The following is a 24,020-nucleotide window of genomic DNA, read 5'->3' on the forward strand; positions in this document are numbered from 1 at the left end:
GCTCGGCTGTGTGCAGGCCACCATTCCTGGCAGATCAGGAGCTGAGTTTCGGTGTGTTGGGTGTGAGAAGTTCTTTATGGATGCCGTGCTCAGCCTTCACCTTCAGGCCACGCAGGCTCTAGAAATGGGCGGGGCTTCCAAAGATGGCCAAGCTGAGCTCCTATAGCAGAGTTAGCAGGAAAAAGTGTGGCATTTTGGGCACCAAACCTGGCAACCAATGCCAACCTGGCGCCAATTGCAGTGATAATTATAGTACCCATAAGCAAAATAAGAGAGACTGCTAGTCCCTGGCTTTGTATGGTCTTGATTCTCATCTGCTAGACCTTTCATCACTATGATGAATAGCCAAGACAGACAGTTTAAAGGGGGAAGAGTTTATTTTGGCTCACTGTCTAGAGGCTCTGGTCCATGGGTGCTGATCCATTGCTGTGGGTGGGAGCCTGTGATGGAGCTCAGCTGCTCACCTCATGACAGACAGGAAGCAGAAAGAGAGAAGACAGAAAGGGGCTAGGGCAAGAGTAATCCTATATACTCCCTCTCAGTGATCTGTTCCCTCCAGCAAGGCCCCACCTTCCACAGTTCTATCAACTCCCAAAGGTTCCCATCCATGGGGACTTGATCCACTGACAAGAGTTTCAAAGACTTACGATCTAGTCATTCTTCTAAAAGTCCCGCCTCGGGAGACAGCTTGTGTCAGAGACCAAGCCTTTGGGAAAGGGACCGATACTTTATATCTAAACAGTAACCGGAGGTAACTGAGGCCCAGAGAGGTATCTTGACTGACCTAGGGCCACACGGCCTACAAGCAGAGATGACGAGATTCAGACCCCGGTCTGTGGGCTGCTGGAATACACCATAGACCAGCTCTACTTGCTCTGTTCCCGCCTCTCCCCTCCCCTGCCAGGCTCCTGGGAGGTACTGAACACACTAGAGGAACCAATTCCTCTCTCCTTCATTCCCCAGGTACCTGAATTACTTTGCCACCAAAGCAAGCCCCACGGGTGTGATCCTGGACCTCTGGGAGGCTTTGCAGCAGGATGATGGGGACCTCAACAGCCTGGCCTGTGCCTTGGAGGAGATGGGCAAGAGCGAGATGCTGGTGGCCATGGCCACGGATGGAGACTGTTGAGCATCTGGAACAGAGGGCTTGGAAGGGGGGATAGATAGGAGGTGTGCAGGGAGGCCCAGACAGTCTCCCCATGGGGAATCCAGCTCTTCTGTCCACTAGCTGACACTTCCTCCTCCTCCATCCCTTCCCCCTGCCCCAACCCTCAGACCACAACCAGCCTTAGCAAACCTGTGTGTTCTGTTGTTGAGAGGCCTGCTGTCCCCTGGCTGGCACTGGGGAGGGGCTGGGCCCCTGGAGCCAGGTCTGGACCAGGACTTCCATGCCTGCTCCTGCCCCTCCCCATGCCCTACCCTCATCCCTGCAACTTTGGGGTCCTGGGGAGGGGGTTCTGTGCTCACCCTCTCTTCCTCCATGCCCCTCCCAACTCCTTCAGCTTTTATACTCCTTCCCTCTTTGAAGAGTCAAGTTCAAGTCAGGTCAACTGCTTCTCCAGTCTACAAGTGAAAAGGAAGAGGAAGGAAGGAAGAAAGGAAGGAAGGAAGGAAGGAAGGAAGGAAGGAAGGAAGGAAGGAAGGAAGGAAGGAAGGAAGGAAGGAAGGAAGGGAGAGAGCCAGCTTCAGACACTAGTGAGGTTCAGACAACACCAAAACCATAAGGGAAAAGAAAAACCCAGTTTCTTAGGAAACGCAAATGATTTTATTATCCAGATATTTGGATAAGTCCTTTTTAAGAAAAAGAAGGAAAAAAAAGAAAATGAAAAACAAACACAAAAAAAGAAAACTTTTTTTTCTTGAGTATGAGTGATGTGCTTGGGGTTCTAGCCACCGTGCGTGTGTTGTATGTGTATCAGAGACAGAGACAAAGAGATTGAGAGACCAAATGGAATTCTTTGCTGCTAGTCAAAAATCTCCCAGAAACCCAGAATCTGCCCTTCCCCAGCCCCCATTTCTCCTATCCAAGGACCTGCCTGTCCCTCCCTGGGGTGGGGCCTCGGCACCGTAGCAACCAGCCTTGCAGCACCCATGTCCAGATGAGGAGCAGGAGCCATATTTCTACCTGACATGCTCAGGCCTCTCCGCTAGCGCTCAGTAGTTCACCTTCCTTCTGTGGTCTGGGAGGTTGGAAGGGGACTTGCTGTGTGTGGAGGGGCAGCACTCAATGTCACTACAGCGTGTCCTGGGGTACCCCAGTGTGCCCTGAATGGAAGAGATGAGTCCTATCCTTGGAGCTGGCTGGTGGTGGCCAGGCCCAAGATCCCACTGTAGGCACCGGGGTATCTTCAAAGGTGCTCCTTGGCACCCTAGACAGGGCAAATGTCAGCTGCCTTCTAGCTCAAGATGCTGACTCCAGGGCTTATCTGGCAAGCCCTGACCAGCCATAGCATGTCCTAGCCTTTGAAAGTCTGGTCTCCTGCTGTGGGGAAATGTTTTAAGACACAGCCACCATTCCCAGCTGTGGCCTCAGGGGCTCATGGGGCTTCTCGCCAGCCACTGTGGTCCAAGGTGGGGTTGGCTAAGCAGGTAAGGCCCCTCCTGGAGACTGGAGAGGTTCATTCTCCTTGGGCTGCTGAGTTGCCTCCAAAAAGCCATCAGTACCCTGTGGGCTGCGCCGGCTGGCCACTGGCAGCACCACTGTAGGAGAGAAGCCCTTGGTGGCCATGGGGAAGCCTGGCCAGGCTGGAGCGGGCCTGTGCCATGGTGGGCTTTGCTGGCACCACCTGCATCACAAGCTCAAAAATGCCCTTGCAGCCTGGTATCCGAAGACGAGGAACTGACTTCCAGCCATGCCAACACACTTCCTCGGGGCCTCAGCCTTACCACTGCCTTCTCTGGGCCACTGTCTTTTCTAGGCCTGCCATGCTGTCCCATCCCATACCCACCCTCAGAAGCACGTCTGGCTATTCTCAGGACAGGAGCCTTGGTGGGTGAGGCTCAGCCCACCATTTCCAGAAATTCCCAGGATCTGAGCATAGAGCCAGTGGGCCGGCGTCCTGGGAGATGGTGGGACGCCCAGCTTAGCAAGAAGAGCATTGGCCAATTCCATCACTTGCCCAGGCTGCAGGGGGCCTCATCCCGTGTCCCAGGGGGCTAGAGGTCCCATGTATCATCTGGGGGAGCAGCCGTCAGCAGCAGCAAAGGTGCTATGAGACTAGTGGTGTCACTCGGTGTTCTCTTTCTCTCGTGTGTGTGTGTGTGTGTGCGTGAGTGTGTGTGTGCGCGTGAGTGTGTGTGCTGCCTCATGTACACCTGTGCTTTCCTTCTTGGGCATATCAGGGCATGTGTCCCCACCTGAGTGTGGGGGTGTGGACTCCTCAGAGCCCAGGTTTGCGCACCGCGCCTGCCCTGCCTGAGACCACAGGGTCAGTCAGTGTATCTCCTATGTGCCTCTCCTGCCTTCTCTTGGTGCCCAGGCTTTGGACCCCTGGCCCTGGAACAGCCAAGGATGTGGGGCTCCTCATCCCTGCACAGTCCGGGGTCCTCTGGTCCCCTTTCCCCAGCTCCCAGGCAGCAGAGCCAGGACATCCACAGGCTCTGTCAGGCTGGGTGCCGGGGAGCTCGCCATGCGTATGGTCATATGTCCAGGGGCTACAGAACTCGAGAGATGGCCTCAAGCCCACCTCTGTTCATTCTGTAAACTACAGCCTGTAAATAACGTTTAGCATTCCTATTGTAACAAGAATAATTTTTATGAAATAAATTATATTTCCTAGTCTAATAAAAAAAAATCCAGATTGTAGCCTGTTGTCTTATTGGCGCATACTGGCAATTGGGAATCTCTTCTGCATACTCCAGGCACCTGGGTATCACTCACTCCAGCGCTCTCAGAGCTCAACAGCCTCACTCCACTAAAAGGAAAATCAGCCCAGAGAGGAAAACAGCTGCACTCACAGCAAGGAGAGGTCTGTGCTGGGTCTGGATCTGTTCATGAGTCAGTGCTCACTGGGCATGCGTGTGCGTGCAGTCGAATCCCTTGTTCAGGAGGTCAACCTGCCTGCCTCTCAGGTAGGATGGGTGTGTACCCCAGGGGCTGACGCTGTGGGGTCTTCTAGAACACTCATCTGGGCCATAGGAATGTCATGCAGGCAGAAAGAGACTGGAACAATGAACCAAGTCTGCCAGGCACAGTTGTGCAGGTTTCACGCTGGGCAATTACACTCCATGCAAAGAGGAGGGTGGCAACATTCCCATGGGTATCATAGACATGTATTCACTATGAGTTGTTTCCAACAGGCAGTAATAAATGGTCTCGTTCTAATTAACAGCAATATTGCTGATAATTTTCCCACAGATGCAAGTACTTAGGGGTAGGGTGTGACTGCCTATTAAACAAGAAAGTACTGTATGACTTAAAGTAACCCCTTCTGCCCTATGGTCCCTTCTGGCTGTGGACCTTGGGCCTCACAGTGTGGTCTGAGTCTGAACTACATCTCCCAGTATGCATTGCTTGCTTAATTATAGATGCCAGTTTACCAGTAGGCTAGCTTAAAGGCTCTGGCAACTCCCTCCTAAAGAAGGCCACATTAATTAGGGTGTCTGAAGTCTGTGATGCTAGCACAGCCCTGCCACCTCTGATTTCCTGGGACCTGGAGCAGCTACCACTAGGCAGGAAGGCCACTGTCTGCAGGGATGCTACAGTGGTCCCTAGTCCTATTCAGAGGTGTGTACAAGTTGATGGTCCTAACTTAGATGGGGACTGTGGGGAGGGAACACTTTGAGCCCCTGCTATTGCAGCAGCCCAGAGGAGCTGTTCACCCACAGTGTCATTGTGGGTGACCTGAATGTCTGCCTGTTCCAGTGCCTTAGCCCAAGAAGTTTCCCATGAACCATGGTCCCTGAAAATCCACCAGTTTTTATTGATCTAACTCAGTGATAGCATGTTGGGGTGGGGAAGGCTGGAGCAGGCTGAGTTAGCCCTGAGCAGCTTGAAGTGGAATAAAAACTGAGGCTCCACTGTGACCCACCAGGACAATTGCTGGCAACAGAGAGAGCAGAGCAGGGAGGAGGGAGAGGGTCCTTTCAACCACCCAGAAAGAAGGCGGCCTTTGTGCAGGTGGGGCCAGACGGTGTAAAGGAGCAGCGCAGTCACAAACACTGAGCCACCAAGCCCAGTATTATATCAATAGCTGGTAGGACCCAAGAGTGCATAGCTGTGCTCCCTGTGGTGGAATTGGCCTGCAAAAGCTGGGACTCAGAATTTGTCCATGGGCCAAAGATCAAAACCACATGGTCTCACAGCTCCAGGTTGCTGGTGATGTGAGCAAGAAAAGCAGCTTCAGCATCCAATGCAGAAGTGTCCCTCAAGTCTCAGCCTGTGTTGATGCCCACAGCTCTTAACAACTGGGGCCTCCACTCAATTGAAATTGGACAAGATTCCACTTGCCAGCTCTGCCACCGGTCCACCATGCAGGGAATGTAGGCATTGGTTTTCTGCCGGGCTAGATTTACCTCCCCTGGTGCGGGGATGCTAAGCTTACTCCCTTATCAGTGCTCCCCTTTTCACCCTCTCCCCTGGGCGTCCGACCCGCGGGTGGCCAAGGTGGAGCAAAGGGACACGGGCAAGCCTAAAGTGCACGCGGCCAAACTGTTAGGTTTTTAAAGTAGGTAGCCGGTAAAGGAGAACGCCACGTGGTATTCAGGCAGGAGAGAACGTTTATTACCGAACTGCTGGCCTGTGGCCAAGATGATCCATGGCCGGAGAGAAGGGAGAGAGAGAGAGAGAGACCCCCACCCAGCCCTGCTTTATTTAGGGCAGGGGCAAGGGGTGTGGCCAGGTGGATTAGGAGGTGACCTCAGGGAAAGGGGAGGTAACTGCCTCCAGGTCTGCAGGTTACCCAGGTAACTGGGTGGAGACTTAATGGGTGGGGGCATCTGCATGTAGCCCTCAGGGAGAGGACCTTATACAAACGAGATCCCCTTTTCCTCCCTCCTTACCCACCAAGGAAGCCAGGCACAGACGGATCTCGGAGAAGCTTGGGAGGGCAATCCGGTTTAATCAGGAGGGGCTTACAGTAATATCATGATGAGGAGGAGGATTGAGCATGAGCTGGCGATAGGCTGGCGAGCTTGTCCATCCAAGAGCAGCTCCCAAGGACCTCCCTCATGGGCTAGTCACTTCCCATAGTACCGCCCTCGCAAAGCCCTCGAAAAGGGGAGCACACGTGCTTGCTGGCACAAGGTGGGGGGATGGTCTCAAAGCTATCCCTTCTGGACCCAGAAGAAGATAGGTGTGGCTCACTTCCACACTGCCCCAGGGCTGGGGAAAGGGCGGCGTCTTGGGAGCGCTCTTATCGCCCTTCCCCCCCTTAAGGCCAAGATGAATCCCCAAGAGTTTTCAGTTACAATGTCTGACATTCAGGCAAAACTAACTAGCCATGTCAACATTCAGAATAAGAAAAAATAATAGTGAAAGAGGAGAGGTGAATCTGTAAGAGTTTTTGTTTTGTTTTGTGCCAGTATTGGTACATTGTCCCTTCGCTTTCTTTTTTCAAGGCTGGTGCTCTACAACCTGAGCTACAGCTTCACTTCTAGGTTTTTGCTAGCTAATCAGAGATAAGAGTTTCACAGACTTTTCCTGCTTAGGCTGGCTTTGAACCTCAGATCTCAACCTGGAGTAACTAGGATTGCAGATGTGAGCCACGGGCATTTGATGAATCTGTTGGTTTTAAAAGACTGGAATTAAAGTATATGGCCACAGTAAAACAAGGTGGGGCAGGGCACATGGAATTGAACTCCTTTCAACTACGTAGGAGAGTGGGGGAACCTGTTAATTTATATTACAGTCTAGAAGACCATGTGTGGGAAATTAGAATCTCTAGTGAATATTAAGCATATTAATGCAGGAAATTAATAATTTTGAAATTGATCAAAAAAAACAAAAAGGGGAAAAAGGGATCATGGATCAACTGTGTTAACAGAGGAATGGGTAGTAGAGTTACATTCCAACATATCTACCAGCAATTGTGTTAAATTTAAATGGACAAAAGATTCCAAGTGAAAAAGATTTGAATAAGGCAGTGAATACATTTCTTGTCATGTCTGTTACACCCTCATTTTTCTTTCCCTTCCCTAGATCAGGTAGGCATATATACAATATCCACTGTACCAAAATCATATACAGTAACCACGTAGGGTACGCCACAGGAAATTCACCTAGAACTTTAACAATAACGTCAACAGTAGAATCCTCCTGTGTCCCCAAATGTAAGAGATTTTTAACTTAAAGGGAAAAATGTATATGTCATTTACAAGAAACACACCTTATATATAGGGATATTTGCTGAAGTTAAAAGGACATAAGATATATCAAGGCCAAGTGTGAGTGAGAGCTCATGCATGTAATCCTAGCTACTCAGGAGGCTGACATCTGAAGATGGCAGTTCAAAGCCAACCCAGAAAGGAAAATTCAGTGAGATTATTTCTAAAAAATTAACCAGAAAAAAAAAGAAAGAAGTGAAGCTAGCTCAAGTTGTAGAGCACTAGCCTTGAGCTAAAAAGCTAAGAGACAGTACCCAGGCTCTGAGCTCAAGCCCCAGTACTGACACATACACACAGAGACACAAAAAGAAATGACAGCAACAAAGGATTCTGGGGGGATCCTGAGCAGGTGGGAGGAAGAGTCAGAATCTGAGCTGAGAGGGGACCACCCTCAGAAAGCTGAGGTGGGTGGTGATGAGGCTGACAGCCTCAGGAGACAAATGGGAGTGAAGACATGCAGAATTGGTGCCTCAGAAGTACAACATTGTAACTGTCAGTTTCTGTCTTCTCCTTAAAGGAGGAGGCAGGAGGCCAGACCTCCTGGGGTGGGGTGAGCCCAGGGGTTTAAGGCAAGTGAAGGAGGAGGATGCCTTCATACCAAGCTGTGCACGGAGGCCCTGGAGGCCCATCTTGGGTTGGTGACCATGAATTCAAGTGGAACACCAGCCTGTAGGTGACTTCTCCAGAGAGGCTCCTTCTTCTAATGTGGGTGAGCCCACCCAGAGTTGGCCCACATTGACACCGAGAGACAAGGGGCACAGGTGTCTAGGATTGGCTTCTTTCACTGACACAAATGAGCTTGGGCTTTAAGCTCCCTCTCAAGTTTGGGCTTTAAGGAGAGGGATGCTGAATAGATGAGGGGTGGGGGCAGGGGAATGAAAAGCTGTTTCTGAGGGAGCTCTTGAGCCAGCATGCAGAAAGAGAGGTGATTGGACTAGAATTGGTAATGAGAGTGCCGTGTGTTGGTGGCTCACATCTGTAATCCTAGCTACTCAGGAGGCTAAGATCTGAGGACCGTGGTTCAAAGCCATCCAGCAGAAAAATCTGTGAGGTTCTTACATCCGATTAACCAACAAAAAGCTGGAAGTGGGGCTGTGGCTCAAGTGGTAGAGCACTAGCCTTGCACACAAAAGCTCAAGGACAGTGCCCAAGCCCTGAGTTCAAGCGCCAAGATTGGCATCAGAAAGAAAAAAACTGGAGGTGAGAAAGAAGAATTACGGGAGAAAGAAGAGTTACTTTCAGGATAAGTGTACCTTTCTTGGGGACCCTGGAACCTTAGAGAAAAAACCTTAACAAGGGAGCCCAGTCATGAGCATGTGCAATGACAGAATATGACCACAAGATGGCACCATAAGCTCAAAAACAAGTACACATCGTTATCCTTTTGGGGCCTTCCTAAATCAAGGTTGATTATAAAATATCAACTTCTAGGAGCTGGGAATATGGCCTAGTGGCAAGAGTGCTTGCCTCGTATACATGAAGCCCTAGGTTCAAATCCTCAGCAACACAAATATAGAAAATGGCCAGAAGTGGCACAGTGTTGGCCTTGAGCAAAAAGAAGCCAGGGACAATACTCAGGCCCTGAGTTCAAGGCCCAGGACTGGCAAAAAAAAAAAAAAGCGGGCTGGGGATATAGCCTAGTGGCAAGAGCGCTTGCCTCGTATACATGAAGCCCTGGGTTCGATTCCCCAGCACCACATATACAGAAAATGGCCAGAAGTGGCGCTGTGACTCAAGTGGCAGAGTGCTAGCCTTGAGCAAAAAGAAGCCAGGGACAGTGCTCAGGCCCTGCGTCCAAGGCCCAGGACTGGCAAAAAAAAAAAAAAAAAAAAAAAATCAACTTCTAGAAAGTGTCAGGGAGATTTAAAGGTCACTGCCTTTCTTCTGGACTTTCTTACCTTCACTATTCTACCTCCTCCTCCTCTTCTTCCTCCTTTTCCTTCCTCTTCCTCTTTCCAGTATGTTTAAACACTTTACCACTTGCAGATGTGTGCCCTCACCCAGACAGTGTCAGTTGCCTGTGGTAACTGTCATCCCCACGGCTCAACTACAATATCCCATGAATCCCAGAGATAGAGCGGGGGACCCCAAGCCACTGTGTGTGGCCACTCCTTTCCTTGGCACTGATGGGGGTCAGGGCAGACTATCTGAAACCAGTACTGCAGGATGCCAGAACATGCAACACCCCCCCCCCCCCACACACACACACTACCAAGTGCCCCTTTGGGCATAAAAGGTTGATAAAAAATGGAAGTCACAGGAAAGGCTTGAAAACAAGAGGTGCTGCCCTTTATAAGGAAACTTTCCATCTGTAAAAGAAATCTCTATTTGTAAGGAGCCTGTCCTCTGACAGAAGGGCCAGTGAGCAGGAGGGGCCCAATATTAGAGGTCCATTGAAATACACCCAACAAACCTTCCCCAGCTCCCTGTCCTTTTCCTGGTTCCATGACAGGCTTCCCCCACACCCCGTGTGTGTGTGTGTGTGTGTGTGTGTGTGTGTGTGTGTGTGTGTGTGTATGTGACATACCCAGCTCTTGTCTGACCTACATTTCCTGAGTCCATCTGTGCTTTTCCTTATCTTGTAACTTCACACCGCGTGGTTCCCCCCAGTTTCTTCTTCATCCCATGCCTTGCCATACAATAACCATCAGCTCAGAGAAACTCCCACTTGTCCTCTTCGGAACATCATTAAGAGTTATGTCTAGCTGTCTCCCTTTGCAACTCCTGAGACCCCCAGATAAAGCTCTTTATCCTTCTGCTTGGAGTGAGCCTCACGATCCTGCGGGCTGGGGTCCAAGTGTGTGAGGCTGGATTCGTTGGTTGCCACTAGCTGTGCCTTAAGCTCTGGGTCTCCCTCCACCTTAGCCTTGGGATGGATCCTGCCCTAGAAGAGCTGTGGGGGAGGGAATCAAAGAGGGGTAAGGCTGACAGCGCTCTCCTGCAGGGACCTGGGTGGGGCAGGAAGGGGGGGCGGTTCCTAGGCCTGGCTGCACAGGGGAGGCTAAAACCCTCCCCTCCACCCCCGCGTCTGCTCACAGTTGGAGGGGGTGGGAGGGAAAGGTCACACTGCACGGGTGAGAAGAGCGCCTGCGGTTCCAGGTATCGCCAGGCGGGGGCGCCCGCGAACGCACGGGGGAGAAGACCAAAGCGGAGAACCCGGAAGTGCCAGCGGGGCAGGACGGGGCGGGGCGGGAGTGGAGTGGGCGTGGCCAGGCCTGCGCTCTCCCCGCCCCCACCTGCCCCCTTAGCTCCAGTCCCGGAGGCCTGGAAGCCCGGAGGTGGCGGTGGTGGCGCGGCGGCGACAGTAAGTGCGGGCCGGGCACGGGCTGCGGCTGGGCCTGGCGGAAGACCAGCTCTCCCGGCTCTCCCGGGGCCTCTCGCCGTTCCCTTCCCGCGTCCCGCCTCTCTTTCCCGGCGGGCAGCCCGGCCCCGTTCTCCACTCTGGACTCCGTCCTCCTTCCCCTCACCCCCTCCTCTTTCTTCCCTCTTCCCCCCTCCTCCCCCCCCCCCCGGCCTGGACGCGGGAGGCCTCAGTGTGGACAGTCAGCCCCCCCACTCCCACCCCCGAGATCCTGAGATCGCAGGGTCTGGGCCCCCAAATCGGGGAGAGGAGGGTCTGTGGCTGGGGGGGTCCGCTGCCTGACGGGTCGGTACTCGCCAACTTGGCCTCGCAGCCCCCCGCCCCCCACATGGCTCCATGAGGACATCGGGACACCCAGGGCAGAGTGATGCCCCCAAGGGGCTCTGCAGCACCCCTGCTCCTCCTGGGGCTGCAGCTGCGTGTATGGTGCCCTCCACCCACCTGTGCTGGCCAGGCTTGGCTGCCTCTTTTCTTTGTCTTTCTTTTTTAATCCGAAGCTAACAGCCAGCTTTGATAAAGAGTAATACGACTTGGTTCACTCCAGTGCCCTGGGCTGTGACCCGAGTTGAAGGAGATTCCTGTCGCCTTCAGAAACCTGGTCAAGGCTGACCGGTCTTCAGTGAATTGGTGGAGGAGTAGGGAAGGGCCCTCCCCTCCCCCTCTCCCCCAGCCAGGACATCTGGGAACCGTCACTTGGTCATACTCTGGTGTCCTCTCTGGATCGATTACTTTTTTACCAGTTTTTAGCCCCAGTTTGAAGCATGGGGGCCTGGACTGGTTAGACCGTTCTCCATGTCAATCAAGACTAGAGAGATAGGCCAGGTGTTTGTTTCTCATGCCTCTAATCCTAGCTACTCAGGAGGCTGAGATCTGAGGATTGAGGTTCAAAGCCAGCCTCAGTAGGAAAGGCTGTGCAACTCTTCTCTAACTAGCCAGGAAAAAGCCAGACGTGGAGCCGTGGCTCAAGTAGTAAAGCATTAACCTTTCCTGAAAAAGCTGATGGACAGTGCCTAGCCCCAGAGTTTTTAAGCCCAGTACAGGCAAAACAAAAGGAAAAGAAAAGACTGGGGAGGGGCCTGTTAGCCAGGAAGTTTAAAATAGACCTGGGGTGCCCTGGGGCACATGTAGTCAGGGACATGGGTGGGGGGCATAGAGCTCCTGGTTGGACAAAGCACATTCATTCAACAAGATTGATGAAGGGGCTGTATGCTATCTACACTATCTTTGCCTGGGCTCAGTTCCCTGGCTGCCAGGCCTTGGGGAAGGCGGGCCTGTCTGTCCTTGGCACCAGCAGTGCATGACATCAGCTGGCCCCCATACTGCTTAGCTATGCGACTACTGTGGTCTTCTGATAGCCATGTGACCTTGGGCAAGTGACTCTGCCTTCCCAAGCCTCAGACCACTCCTCTGTGAAGTCCATCATAGAGTAACGACCTAGCACTTTATACTGTTGTCAAGTTCAGATGCAAAGGCATGACCATGGCTTGCCTGAGCGCTGGACTTGAATCACGCTACTGAGATTCTTTGGGTGTCCCACCAAAGCCTCAGTCTTCCCATCTTCAGGAGGGGGCAATAGTTCCTGCCTTGCTTAATTCCAAGGAATGTGCTGGTTCTCCTGGGTTCTGCACCCAGGGTCCCTCCAGGTCAAGGCCTCACATTCCCTGTGCTGAGTCAGGCTTTATGGCCTGATTTATCACTTACTTGTTGGGAGGAAACTGCTGAGGAAGAACTCCACATCCCCATCCTCGGCGTATGGAAATAGTTCTCAATCCAGCAGCCGCCACATTAGGAAACATCTAGAACATAGAGGTAGGATGCCAGCTTGCAGCCAGCCAGGTGGCAAGTCCTAACCAGTTGTGGCCAAGCATCATAGCTGTATAATCTTGCCTCACTGAGTTATAGGTGGAGAAATGGAGGCTCAGAAGCATGCTAACTTGCCTGTGGCTATTTGGGCAATAATTACCAGCAGCCTAGAATTTTCCAGGTCTCAGGTGCCACCACAAATTGGCTCTCTCCTGGTGGGACACGCTGGACAGTTGGGATCCCCAGGGAAGAGCTGTAAACCATTTACCTATATGTGATCTGCACATTGCTCTGTCTTTCCACAAGCAAAACAAGATAAGAAATGGACCGGCTTACTAGAAACAGCTCTAGATATCTTAGATTTTTATAAAATTTATTTAATTTTAAAGCCTTAATTTGTATTTTTGAGCAGGTAATAAACCCACACAGTTCAAAATTCAGAAGGCACAAAACCAGTAAGTAAGCCACGAAATCCCTGTCCCCCATTTCTTGACCCACTCAAAGACTACCACTCTTAAACCTTTCCTTTTTTTTCCCTGGCAATACTGGGGTTTGAAATCAGGACCTTGTGTTTGGAAGATAGGTGATCTACCACTTGAGCCACACCGCCAGTCCTAGATTTTCTGTATTCTTCCTAAGATACCCTGCATGTGCCAATTCATATATGCCTGTGTATTCTCTCCTTTACACACCTTCACAAACAGTACACTGTTTACTTTTTTCTCCATAAGAAAGGAAGAGAGGGGGCTGGGAATGTGGCCTAGTGGTAAAGTGCTCGCCTAGCATGCATGAAGCCCTGGGTTCAATTCCTCAGCACCACATAGATAGAAAGAGCCAGAAGTGGCACTGTGGCTCAAGTGGCAGAGTGCTAGCTTTGAGCAAAAAGAAGCCAGGGACAGTGTTCAGGCCTTGAGCCCAAGCCCCAGGACTGGCAAAAAAAGAAAAAGAAAGAGAGTTTGGACCAACAAGGGTCTTAATTTTTCTTTTGATGGCTGCACAGGAACATGAAAGCCTTTAGACTAGGTTTACCTTTTTGGATTGCTTACCACAGGCTCCATTATGCCACAGTGTTTTACACCCAGCCTGCCCAGCATTTGTTGGCTACCTATGTGGTCCTTGCATGGTCAGGTGACCTCTGAGGCCACTCAGAGTTCTGACTGCCTGTCCTACCTCAAGTCTGATCCTTAAACCCACAGCTCTCCAGCTAGGCTCTGGGGTATGTAAGACCCATGTTGGGTTCAGTGGTTTTGTAGAATAGGTGAGTCTCCATCTGTCCCCATCCGGAGTCTGCTCACGCACCCTCGGCCTTTCTCCCACTGTTCCCACAGTGGCTGTGGTCCCGGAAGACACCATGTATCACACTTCCAACTCCACATACCGACCCACAAGCAGCCCACTCCAAGACAACCAGGACACTCTGCCGGAGAAGCTGCTGGATCGCCACATCCCCGGCCTGCCTAGGCCTGAGGACCACTTCAACGGCACCTACCTGATCTTCTTCAGCATGGGCATAGGAAGCCTACTGCCATGGAACTTCTTTATCACTGCCAAGGAGTACTGGGCATTCAAGTTCCACAACAGTTCCAGCCCGGGCTCCGGGAGGGACCCCGAGGACTCAGACATCCTGGTAAGAGTGTGCATCTCCTGCGGGGTGGGGCACCTTCCAGGGAGCTCAGTGGTATGCAGAGAATACGGATGTGGGTTGAGAACCATTTGGGCACATCAGAAAGAGTTCTGTTTGGTGCTAGACGTGCATTGTGTGCTGAGGCCTTCTGCTTCCTGTGGCGGGGAAAGGCGGAGATGGAGAGACATAATTCCTGCCTTCAGGTTGCATGCTCTTTTGTGGGTGGGGAGGGGACCCCAAGAACGCAGATCCCCGTTTCCAGCAGTATCAAATCACCTTAAGTTCTGAGTGAGTCACAATTCCAAAAGTAGCAGTTCAAAGTGGAAGGTTGTTTTTGTTTTGTTTTTTTCTCACATTCAACCTGAGACAGACGGTAAGCCTAAGGTGTGTATGTTCCACAGCACCAGAAGCCCATGTGTAGCGCTCAAGTTCAGGGTTACTACATAGTTCAAGATGGCTAATGGAGCTGGGGCAAGTGGCTCGCAGGTGTCATTCTAGCCAGGTAGGAGGCTGAGACCTGGAGTATCGGGACTCAAAGCCTGGACAGAAATGTCCTTGAGACTCAAAATGATCAGCCGAAAGGGCTGGAGGTACGGCTCAAGTGGTAGAATGCCCACTAAGCAAGCACAAAGGCACTGAGTTCAGTCCCTGGTACTAGCAAAAAAATAAAATTAGAAACATAGCTACTGGAGCTCCTGCTGTTACATCGGTAGGCAGAAGGAAGCAAGAAAGGAGGGAATGTCTGTGGTTTGTAAGACCACCTCCTAGAGGTAAAACTTTGCCTCTGTTTACATTGTGTTGGTCAAAACTCAGCCATGTGACTGTTAGCTGCAACAAATGCTGGGAAATGTAGTCTTTCTGGTGCTGCAGTTTGAACCCAAGTTCAAACGGGTGTGTTAAGCACATACTCTGTTACTGAGCTACATCTTCAGCTCTGAATTTTTTTTTTTTAGCATTGCTAGGCTGATGAGCCAATTACTCTAGTACTTGAGCTATACCTGCCCTTCCTCCCCACCAGCCCTCTTGTTTTATATGTTGTTTTTGAAATAGGGTCTTGACTACTTTTCCCCAGCAAGCCTTAAACGTGAGCCCCCTGCATCCCTGTCTGGTGTAGCTAGGATCACAGGTGTGAGCCACCATCCCTGGCCTCTGAAATGTATTCTTGAAATGCAGATTTCTGGCAGCGAACCACATCCCTGCTGAAATGGGAGGTTGTGTAGCTCGGGAAGACAGGGTGTGTTAGTCTATTTTCTGTGGCAGTAACAAAGCACCATAGCCCTGGTAAGTTATGAAGAAAGACAGTTTTGTGTGTCTCATGATTCTGGAGGTTCAAGGTCAAGAAGCCACATCTGGCTATGGCCTTGCTGACAGGGTCCTGAGGTACGCAGTGTATTACATGACAACAGACAGTGAACACATGGAATGTGAGTCTGTTCTCTCCTCATCTTATAAAGCTACCAGGATTCAGTCCTGAGACTGCCTTTATGACCTTCCCTAACCCTAATCACCCCAAAGATGCCACCTCTGGTCAATGCCATAGCTGGGGCTGGGAATATGGCCTAGTGGTAAAGTGCTCACCTTGTATACATGAAGCCCTGGGTTCAATTCCTTAGCACCACATATATATAGAAAAAGCCAGAAGTGGCACTGTGGCTCAACTGGTAGAGTGCTAGCCTTTAGCAAAAAGAAGCCAGGACAGTGCTCAGGCCCTGAGTTCAAGCCCCAGGACTGGCAAAAACAAAAACAAATAAATGCCACAGCTGGATTAAGTTTCCCCTTCTTAGTCCTTCTGACTAACACAGGAAGCATAGGGGGTCCCTGAAGCCATACCCAGACTATGCAGGGGGAAAGGGACAAGAGACGGGTCCCCTGGACACAGGCTGCTAGTGCCAGCAGCCACTAGATTTAAAGGTTGGGAAGGAGCATGCTGTAGGCAAGAGTCTGCCAGGGTGAGTAAGGGTCTCCATCTGCTTCTCTAGGCTTCCCCAAGGCACACCGACCCCATCCCAGGGGAAGAGCACAGTAGTCTAGAGCCCTGCTGTTCCAGACATGGTTCCGGGGCCCTGGCAATCCCGGAGCTTACTGGTAATGTTGCCCTTGGCCCCACTCAGACCCGAGACAGAGTGCCCAAGTTCCCAAGGCCCCAGGTAACTACAGGGCACAGTGGGTTTTGAGGAGCTCTGGCCAGGGCACAGGTTTAGAGGCTAGATCCTACCTATTGGCTCTGGAATCTGCCTTTTCCTCACTCCTCATTGTCTGAGTGTGTAAAGGTAGGTGCCCACCTCTGCCTCTTAGACTTGTTACAACGATGTGTCCCAAGCCTGGAGGAGAGGCCAGGCCTGGCACACTACCCCAGGTGCTGTGTAAACCTCTGTGCCTTAGTCATCACTCGGAGGCTGGCCGCACATCTGAGCTTTGTGTGGCCCAGGTCTATTGCCAGAAAAACTGGCTTAGCTGGGTTACCCTGTGGTCCACTTTTAGGTACTGGTGACTCCAACATCTCAGCTTTCCGAGGCCTTAGCAGATCATGCAGGCTTCCTCCAAAGGCCCCTCCCTGGCTGACCCTTCCCCTGAGCAGCGCTGGGTTATGTGTGCACCTGTCCCACCTCCCTCTGACCCACCCCTGCCCCTCGGCGCAGGCAGGGGAGGGCCAGTAAATGCACCACTGCTCTGTTTGCTAGAGAGCCGCTCTCAGGACCAGCCCTTCCCAGCTGCAGGCACTTAGCATTCCAGGCCCTGCTATGATGCTTTATTGCCTCTTTCCAAACGCTGGCAGGTGCGAATGTAGTACCTGCTGCTGCCCGCAGCTCCTGGCTCTTGGCATCGGAGATGAGAGACCTGTCACCCCTGGATTCATGTGCCAGGCTCGGGAAGCAAGCATGCTGGGGTATTTCTGCATTTTGTGGGCCATTTTTCTTCACTTCATTCCTCATTGCTGCCCCCACCTCCCCTCAGTCTTCCTGACATCCTAGCAAGAGGCGGCTCAGCCTGCATCCTGAGGGCCATTCAGAGGGAAGGAGGGAGAGTCAAATGGGTCTCTAACCGCCAGCTGCCCTTGGTGGCTGAGGGTTTGCATGGTTATCCCTTCGCCTTCCTTTTAGTATTTCCCTGGGATGGATGTCATTTGGTGAGGAATTTGGCCAGTAAGAGTGAACCCTTCCTCCCCAGTTTTGTGACCACATTCCATCTCAGGCTCATTTCTTCCTGCCTGGAACAGATTTGGGGCTGGGTTAGAACACATTCTGCTTGTCCTGTGGGCTCTGTTCTCTGGAATGAAGACCTCAAAAAACCCACCACAGGCCTGGGTCAGCCCAGTGGCAAACTATTATAGCATCAACAATGGAGACTTAACATGAAAGGCAGGCAGGTGAGCTGTAGCTGGGCTGTAGGCTGTGGTTTTTTGGACCCACCCACTTCTGCCTGTGGGGCAGGGCTGCTAGGGGTGGTTGGGATGTTGCAGACATTTCCTGGTACTTGGGTGCAAATGGCTAGGGTTGGGATGCTGTCCAGGTGTGGGGGAAAGAATCACAAAGAATGGAAAGGTAGTGGTGGATAATTGGTTAGCACAAGTCCCCCTTGGGGAAAGGTGGACAGTTGGGTAAGGACCCACTGACTTTAAGCTTCCAGGGCTTGGAGTTTTATCCATTTTGGGGTGGGGTTACAAGGCACAGAACTAACCTCTTTGAGGCCCCTCCCAAATGCTTTAATGATAGTGTAATGGCTGCCCAGGTGTGGGAGGCATCTACCTGAGCCTCTCTCTCTCTCTCTCTCTCTCTCTCTCTCTCTCTCTCTCTCTCTCTCTCTCTCTGTCTCTCTCCTCTCTCTCTCTTTCTCTCCCCCCCTCTTCTTTCTCCGTCTCCCCCCGCCCCCTCCCCCTCCTCCTCTCCCTCTCCCTCCCATACTAAGGTTTAAACTGCTTGGTAGGCAGCTATTTTACCACTTGAGCCATGCCTATAGCCCCCTTTTCCATTAATTGTTTTCAGGGAAGGATCCTGCTTTATGCCTGACCAGCCTGGGCTGTGATTCTTCTACTTGTGCTTTCCGTGTTGCTGGGGATGGCAGGTTCAGGCCACTGCACCCAGCCATGATTGAGCTGGAGTCTCTCGAACATTTTTTACCCCCTGGTTGGCCTGGAATCACTATCCCATATCTTCACCTCACAAATTCCTGTGGGTACATGCTTGAGCCATGGCTCCTGGCTTGATTCTCTCAGCCTTTCTCATTTAGCTCTGCCAGTGGAAGGACCTATCAGTCCTTCTGCCCTCAAGTCCAGTGCCTGACCTTGGCCAGAGGCCTGGGCTCCCTAAGGGTTGGGGCCATTATCTTAATAGTTGGTCCAGGATGTGGCCATCTGGGTTTTAGAATAGAGTCTTGTGGATGTTTCCTCTTCTTCCTGTCACCTAGCCAGCATGTCTTAGTAATGTAGGGGGTGGGGTGGGGCGAGATAGAAAGCTAGAGGCTCAGATAAGGTAAGCAATCTATCTCCCCATGTAGAGAATTCATGGAAATGGTAGGTAGGTAGGTAGGTAGATAGTAAAATCGGTCCTCCTCAGAGTGGTGTGTCCTGGAGATGGAGGCCAGGTCACACACTTGACTCCACTAAACACAGTGTTTTAGACTTTTGAGACATTTGTCTCACTGTCTTTACCTCCTAAAGGGATGGGATTACCAGCATGCACCACTGCACCCAGCAACGTTCTGTGGAGAGCATGTCTTTGGTCTGGACTCCTCTTCCAGCCTGAAATTCAGATGCTTGAACTGGAGTGCCTGGGTCCCAAGCTGTCATCAGTCTTCTGCTCTTGTCTCTGCCTTCCTGCAGACTGTTCCATTCCAGTTATCCTTCGCCAGAACAGCAGAGAGCCAGATTTCTTTTGCCAGACATGTCTTTCATTCTCCCAAGACACACAGATGCCCAGATGTTTACCATTTTAAAGAAAAATGCAGAATTAGAAAGCCAGCCCCTCCAAAGTCTCCTTATCTTATAACTTAACATTAAAAAGGAGGTGTGTTGGGAAGGGAGCTTATCTGCTTTTTCAGTCTACTTCCTGGGTTTAGCTTGGGAGTCTGGCCCTCTTGACAGTGGTTTAAAATCCCCTAATTTCCCTGTCTCCTCATCTGTCTATCCTGCTTCATGATGACGGGGAGGAGGCTTCCCCATCATGCTGTCAGATCTTACTGTGCTTCCCTATGCCCAGCACATGGTGGCACATTGTATTTGTGGCACTGGATATACTGACTGGAGAGGAAAGGCCCATTCATTATTCTAATCTAAGACTGGTCTGTAGGGGAGCAGAAGAAAATCTGGGGGGTCACAGTGCCCCCAGGAGTTTGCTATCGAAATGAAGTGAGGTTTCAGCCCCAGGGAAAGGGGCGGCCCCCTTGGCCTGGTTCAGTGGGTGGTGGCCTAAGCCATTCCTTTATTTGATCCTCTCAAAGAAGCAGAGTAGCATGACTTGGGGAGAGCCAGCTCCACTAACACAGGAAGGGTTAAAAGGAACCAGGATGAACTAGTTTTAAGAGGAAACAGGAGGATGGGTTATCAGAGGTCCTGGCCATGATCTGCTGATGTCCCTAAGTCCTAGCCACACAGCCCCCTGCCCACCCACTCCATGACCTTCTGTCTTCCTTCATCCTTACACGGGAGTTAGTGCTGTTCTTTCCCCTTTCCAGAGGGGGAAACTGGAGTGCACAGATTTGATGCCTCTGACCCAAAGTCATTTGCTAGCAAGTCAGTGGAGTCCTCGCTTGTGACCAGCATGCTCTCCGACCTCTCCAGTCACCTCAGCATCCTCAGCCATGGCTGCCTGTTGGAATCACCTGGCAGACTTTAAGGCTGACTCTCCAAGCTAGGTGAGGTGGTGCACGCTGATCATCCTAGCTATGAGAGAGGTGGGGATTGGGTGGACTGAGATTCAAGGCCAGTCTGGACAAAAAATTAGCAAGACCCCTCTTTACCAACAAGCCAGATGTGGTGGCTTGTGAGTGTCATCCCAGCTATGAGGGAGACATAAGTAGTAGAATCTTTCCTCAGGCCAGCCTAGCAAAAATATGAGACCTTATCAAACAAACAAACAAACAAACTTAAAGGGGGAGGTGGCTGGGAGGGGTCTCAAGTAGTAGAGTGCTTGTCTAGCAAGTACACAGCCCTGCATTCAAACTCTAGTACTACCACAGATAAAAACTAAACAAACAAAAAATCCCAGCTAACTCCACGTACCCAGTCCCAAATCAGTTGGGCTGAGGATAGAGCTGGACACAAGTGTGCCCAGCTTGCAAGTTCAAGGCACTATTAGAGTGGAAAGTTGGCTCTTACTAACCAGGCTACAGCAGCATCATGAGAGACTAAGGCCAGCCTCCTTTGAAGTTCAGGACCAAAGTGTCAGGTTGTCAAGTCTGGCAGTGGAGTGCAAGGATTTCCTTCTCTAAGACTTCTGGAAGGTGAAAGGGATGAGTCTTGTCTCCAGTAGAGAGCCTGGGGTTCTCCATGGAGCCCCTTAAAGCCTGGATGGTTGGAGGCTGTGATGCTTGGCTGATGTAAGAACTTTGGGCTTGGTGCTGTCCCCATCCCCAAGCCCACAGTCCTGCGTCAGCCCTGCCTTGGGGACTTTGCTGTGAGCAGGAGCAGGCTGTGAGGCCGGAGCTGAAGGGAACCTGAGTCAGGTGGCTGTGCAGGTGGCAGGGGTACTGCTGTGGTTGACCCAGAGAAGGGAGCAGGCTAAGTGAGGGCTCTGAGCAGACCACAGGAAAGGGGGCCCCAGAAACAGACAGCTTGCCTCCAACCCAAGGAAAGAGGCACTGAGAGATAAAGCTGAATAAAATGCAGTCCTGTGTGCAGCTCATCATTTGGGTTTCCTAGCCAGTCCTGGGCCGCAGTCTGTAATCAGAAAGGCCTGTTCACCAGCTTGACTTTAGCCTCTGGGAGGAAGGGGCCACACCCTCCTTTTATAAGACAGTAAATGCCCTGCTTAACCTGTGCTTAAACCAGAGTAGGGGACTTGGAGTCAGCTGTGGTTTCTTGGTGCACTCAGTAGGCTGGGGAGCCTACCTTGCACCCTGTCTCTGATGGGGGCCTTCTGGCAGGGGACCTCCTCCTTTAGGGAGAAGTATGGCTGGCGCTGTAGGATGGTACTGCCCCTGCTAGCTGATCTTGATGCCCCTTCGATTTCTTCCAGCCAGAGGGATTGCGAGTTTGGCAGCCCCACCTTGAAGGGTGGAATTCCAAAGAATTTCTAGGGGCTGGTAATATGGCCTAGTGGCAAGAGTGCTTGCCTTGTATAAATGAAGCCCTGGGTTCGATTCTCCAGCACCACATATATAGAAAATGGCCAGAAGGGGCGCTGTGGCTCAAGTGGCAGAGTGCTAGCCTTGAGCAAAAAGAAGCCAGAGACAGTGCTCAGGCCCCGAGCCCAAGGCCCAGGACTGGCAAAAAAAAAAAAAAATCTCCATAGAATTTCTTGCTTATGCTAGCTAGGCTCTTCCAGCCTTTCCTATCAGGTGCCTTGGGGCAGGTAAAGTGGGCATTGCCTTATCCCTATCACCCCAGAAGAGGAGCTGGTTAAGGGCCAGGCACAATGGGAGGGGGCTCGGGAGGTAGGTGGGTGGCTGCCAGGCACGGAAGGAGGACAGTCATCTCCCTCCCTGCCACCTGCCCGTTGTTTGGCGGGTGTGGATGGCGGCTCCAAGCCATTTTAAAAACTGAGAACCCGAAATGACTCACTTTGCAAATTCTCTTGTCCACCCTCTGATTCTGACTGCAGACCAGCCATTCCTAAGCAACACCTGTGACGGCTTTTCCCTCTCACCATGTCCTGTAGAGGGAGAGAAAATGGCTGGCTTGAAATGCTGTCAGTCATGCTCTTGGTGGCAATGACTGCTTGAATTCTTTTCATTTTCTCCCTGCCTGCTCAGGACAAACCCCACTCCCCTCCTCACACACACCTCACATCACGTGCCCCAGTTCACTCAGCTACCTATTGATTGCTTACGCTCTGCCTTCAGTTTTATTTCTTCCTGCGCACATCTTTAGAATCCAGAGATGATTTCCTGGACAAACTAGAAGATGGCCTGGACCTTGAGTGCTCCTCTGGTGTCCTTTTAACATGACTGACCATTATGAGTGTCTGGAGAGCAAGACCCTGATTAGTTTCCACACGAGATGCCAAATGCCTTCATGGGATGGGTCTGTGGTGATGGTCAGTGGCTGGAGGCTCTGTTGGACTGCTGATGATGGTGTGTGTGCGTGCGTGTGTGTGTGTGCGCGCGCACGTGTGCACCTGAAACCTGTAGCAGCCTGTGAGTCTGGCCTACATGTTCCTGGAGAAGAGAAACTGCCTCCCCACAGTGGAAGCAGCTGGTAGGGAAGAAGTATCTATAGAGCTGGCAGTAGCCTCCCTCGTCCCACAGAGAGTGGCCAGAGCACTCCCCCCATCCCCAACCACCTGCTGATCTCCACCATGCCCCAGGCCTGGCCCTCATTCTTAGCTGTCAGTCTGTAACAGGGATGCACCCAGGGGAGCCTTGGGGGCTGCAGCTGCTGTTCTGGTTACATAGTAGCTGGGAAGGTTGGGAACGTTTTCTTAGAAGTCTCTCTCCCTTCTTTCCTGGGCCTTAGGCCACAGAGGATGCCTTACACAGGCAGGGACTAGGAGTAGCTCCTTCTATAGGCCTCAAGAACTTCACCAACCTGGCAGAAATGGAAATTGGACTGAGGACCAGGTATTGGATATATGCCTGTAATCCCAGGACTTGGAGGCTGAGGCAGGAGGATCACAAGTTTGAAGCCAAACTGGGCTAACCAGGGAGGATGGTTTAAAAAAAAAAAAGCAAAACGAAAAACAGCAGGGCGCTGGTGCTACTCAGCACCAGCTACTCAGAAGGCTGAGGTCTGAGGACTGCATTTCAGAGCTAGCCCAGGCAGGAAAGACCATGAGACTCTCATCTCCAATTAGCCACCAGAAAACAGAAGTGGTACTGTGGCTCAAGTGGTAGAGTGCTGGCCTTGAGCTAAAGAGCTGAAGAGAGCTCAGGGACAGTGCCCAGGCCCAGAGCTCAAGCCCCACAACCAACAACAACAAACAAAAAACCACCACAAAACTAAATTTAAAACACAGATAAAAGATATAGGACTGTGTAGGCCTCTCAGCTCTCACCAAGATTTTAGAAGCCCAGGTACACCAGGGCCTGGAGGGTGCCTGAGGCCAAGGGCCAGGGCACTGATGCTGGAACTGCATGCCCATGTCTGTCAGGGGCTCTGTGTCAGCAGCTGGGTCTGTCTGCTCAGATCCATGAGATTTAGACCCCAGCTTTGTCCTTGGCCACCCCAGCCATGCTCTCAAGACCCAGTGCCTACCCGACTCCTGGGCTGGCATGATGCCTCATTCTGTGCCCAGCTTACCTTCCCAGCCCTCCACACCATTCTTCCTTGGGCCAGGGCCCCAAACCCACAGGAAAGAGGGTGCCCTGTCCTCCTGGACTTCTTTGCTCACCTTTGTCTACCCAAGAGTGAGGTGTGTGTCAGGACACCTCCACGCAACCTCTTGGGCTGGGGACCCCAAGTTTCCGAAGGCAGCAAGTTTACATCAGCAGACTGTTCTCAGCTCCATCCTGCTTGCTGCTGCTAATTTCATGCCCCTGTGCTCCAGGTAACGCTCTGCTGCCCTGAGCTGCCATCCCCAGGCTGGAATCGCTTTTCTTAGCCCACAGGAGCCCAGCTGCCTCCTCGGCTGCCGTCTGGAGGTGGGGGCTGAGCACAGCTCAGAGCTGCCCGGCCAAGCCCTTTGCTGGCACTGCGAGCTTGAGGCTGCCGCAGCTCATGACTAATTTGCTGCACTTATTTCAAAGTGCCCAAATGGCATTCAAAAGAGAAGAAGCTTAACCAGGGCCCGCTGGAGATAAACGGGCTCATTTCAG

General features: G+C 51.8%; 2 protein-coding genes across 4 annotated transcripts in view; both read left to right on the forward strand.

Moving 5' to 3' along the window:
* Unc5b (unc-5 netrin receptor B) overlaps window positions 1-1,830 on the forward strand; it is a 73,284-nt gene extending 71,454 nt beyond the window's left edge. For both annotated transcript variants that reach the window (XM_048338961.1, XM_048338960.1), the window contains one exon: window positions 964-1,830. In XM_048338961.1, coding sequence (XP_048194918.1) covers window positions 964-1,129 — 166 coding nt within the window. In that variant the 3' untranslated portion in view covers window positions 1,130-1,830. The remainder of the gene's footprint in view (window positions 1-963) is intronic.
* Window positions 1,831-10,518: 8,688 nt separating this feature from the next.
* Slc29a3 (solute carrier family 29 member 3) overlaps window positions 10,519-24,020 on the forward strand; it is a 36,971-nt gene continuing 23,469 nt past the window's right edge. The window contains exons 1-2 of one of the 2 annotated variants that reach the window (XM_048338963.1): window positions 10,519-10,627; window positions 13,816-14,114. In XM_048338963.1, coding sequence (XP_048194920.1) covers window position 10,627; window positions 13,816-14,114 — 300 coding nt within the window. In that variant the 5' untranslated portion in view covers window positions 10,519-10,626. Of the gene's footprint in view, window positions 10,628-13,460; window positions 13,704-13,815; window positions 14,115-24,020 lie in introns of those variants that run through there. The other variant, XM_048338964.1, reaches the window with a different exon arrangement.

The sequence above is a fragment of the Perognathus longimembris genome, chromosome 2 (assembly GCF_023159225.1).
Source record: "Perognathus longimembris pacificus isolate PPM17 chromosome 2, ASM2315922v1, whole genome shotgun sequence".
NCBI classification, from domain to species: Eukaryota; Metazoa; Chordata; class Mammalia; order Rodentia; family Heteromyidae; genus Perognathus; species Perognathus longimembris.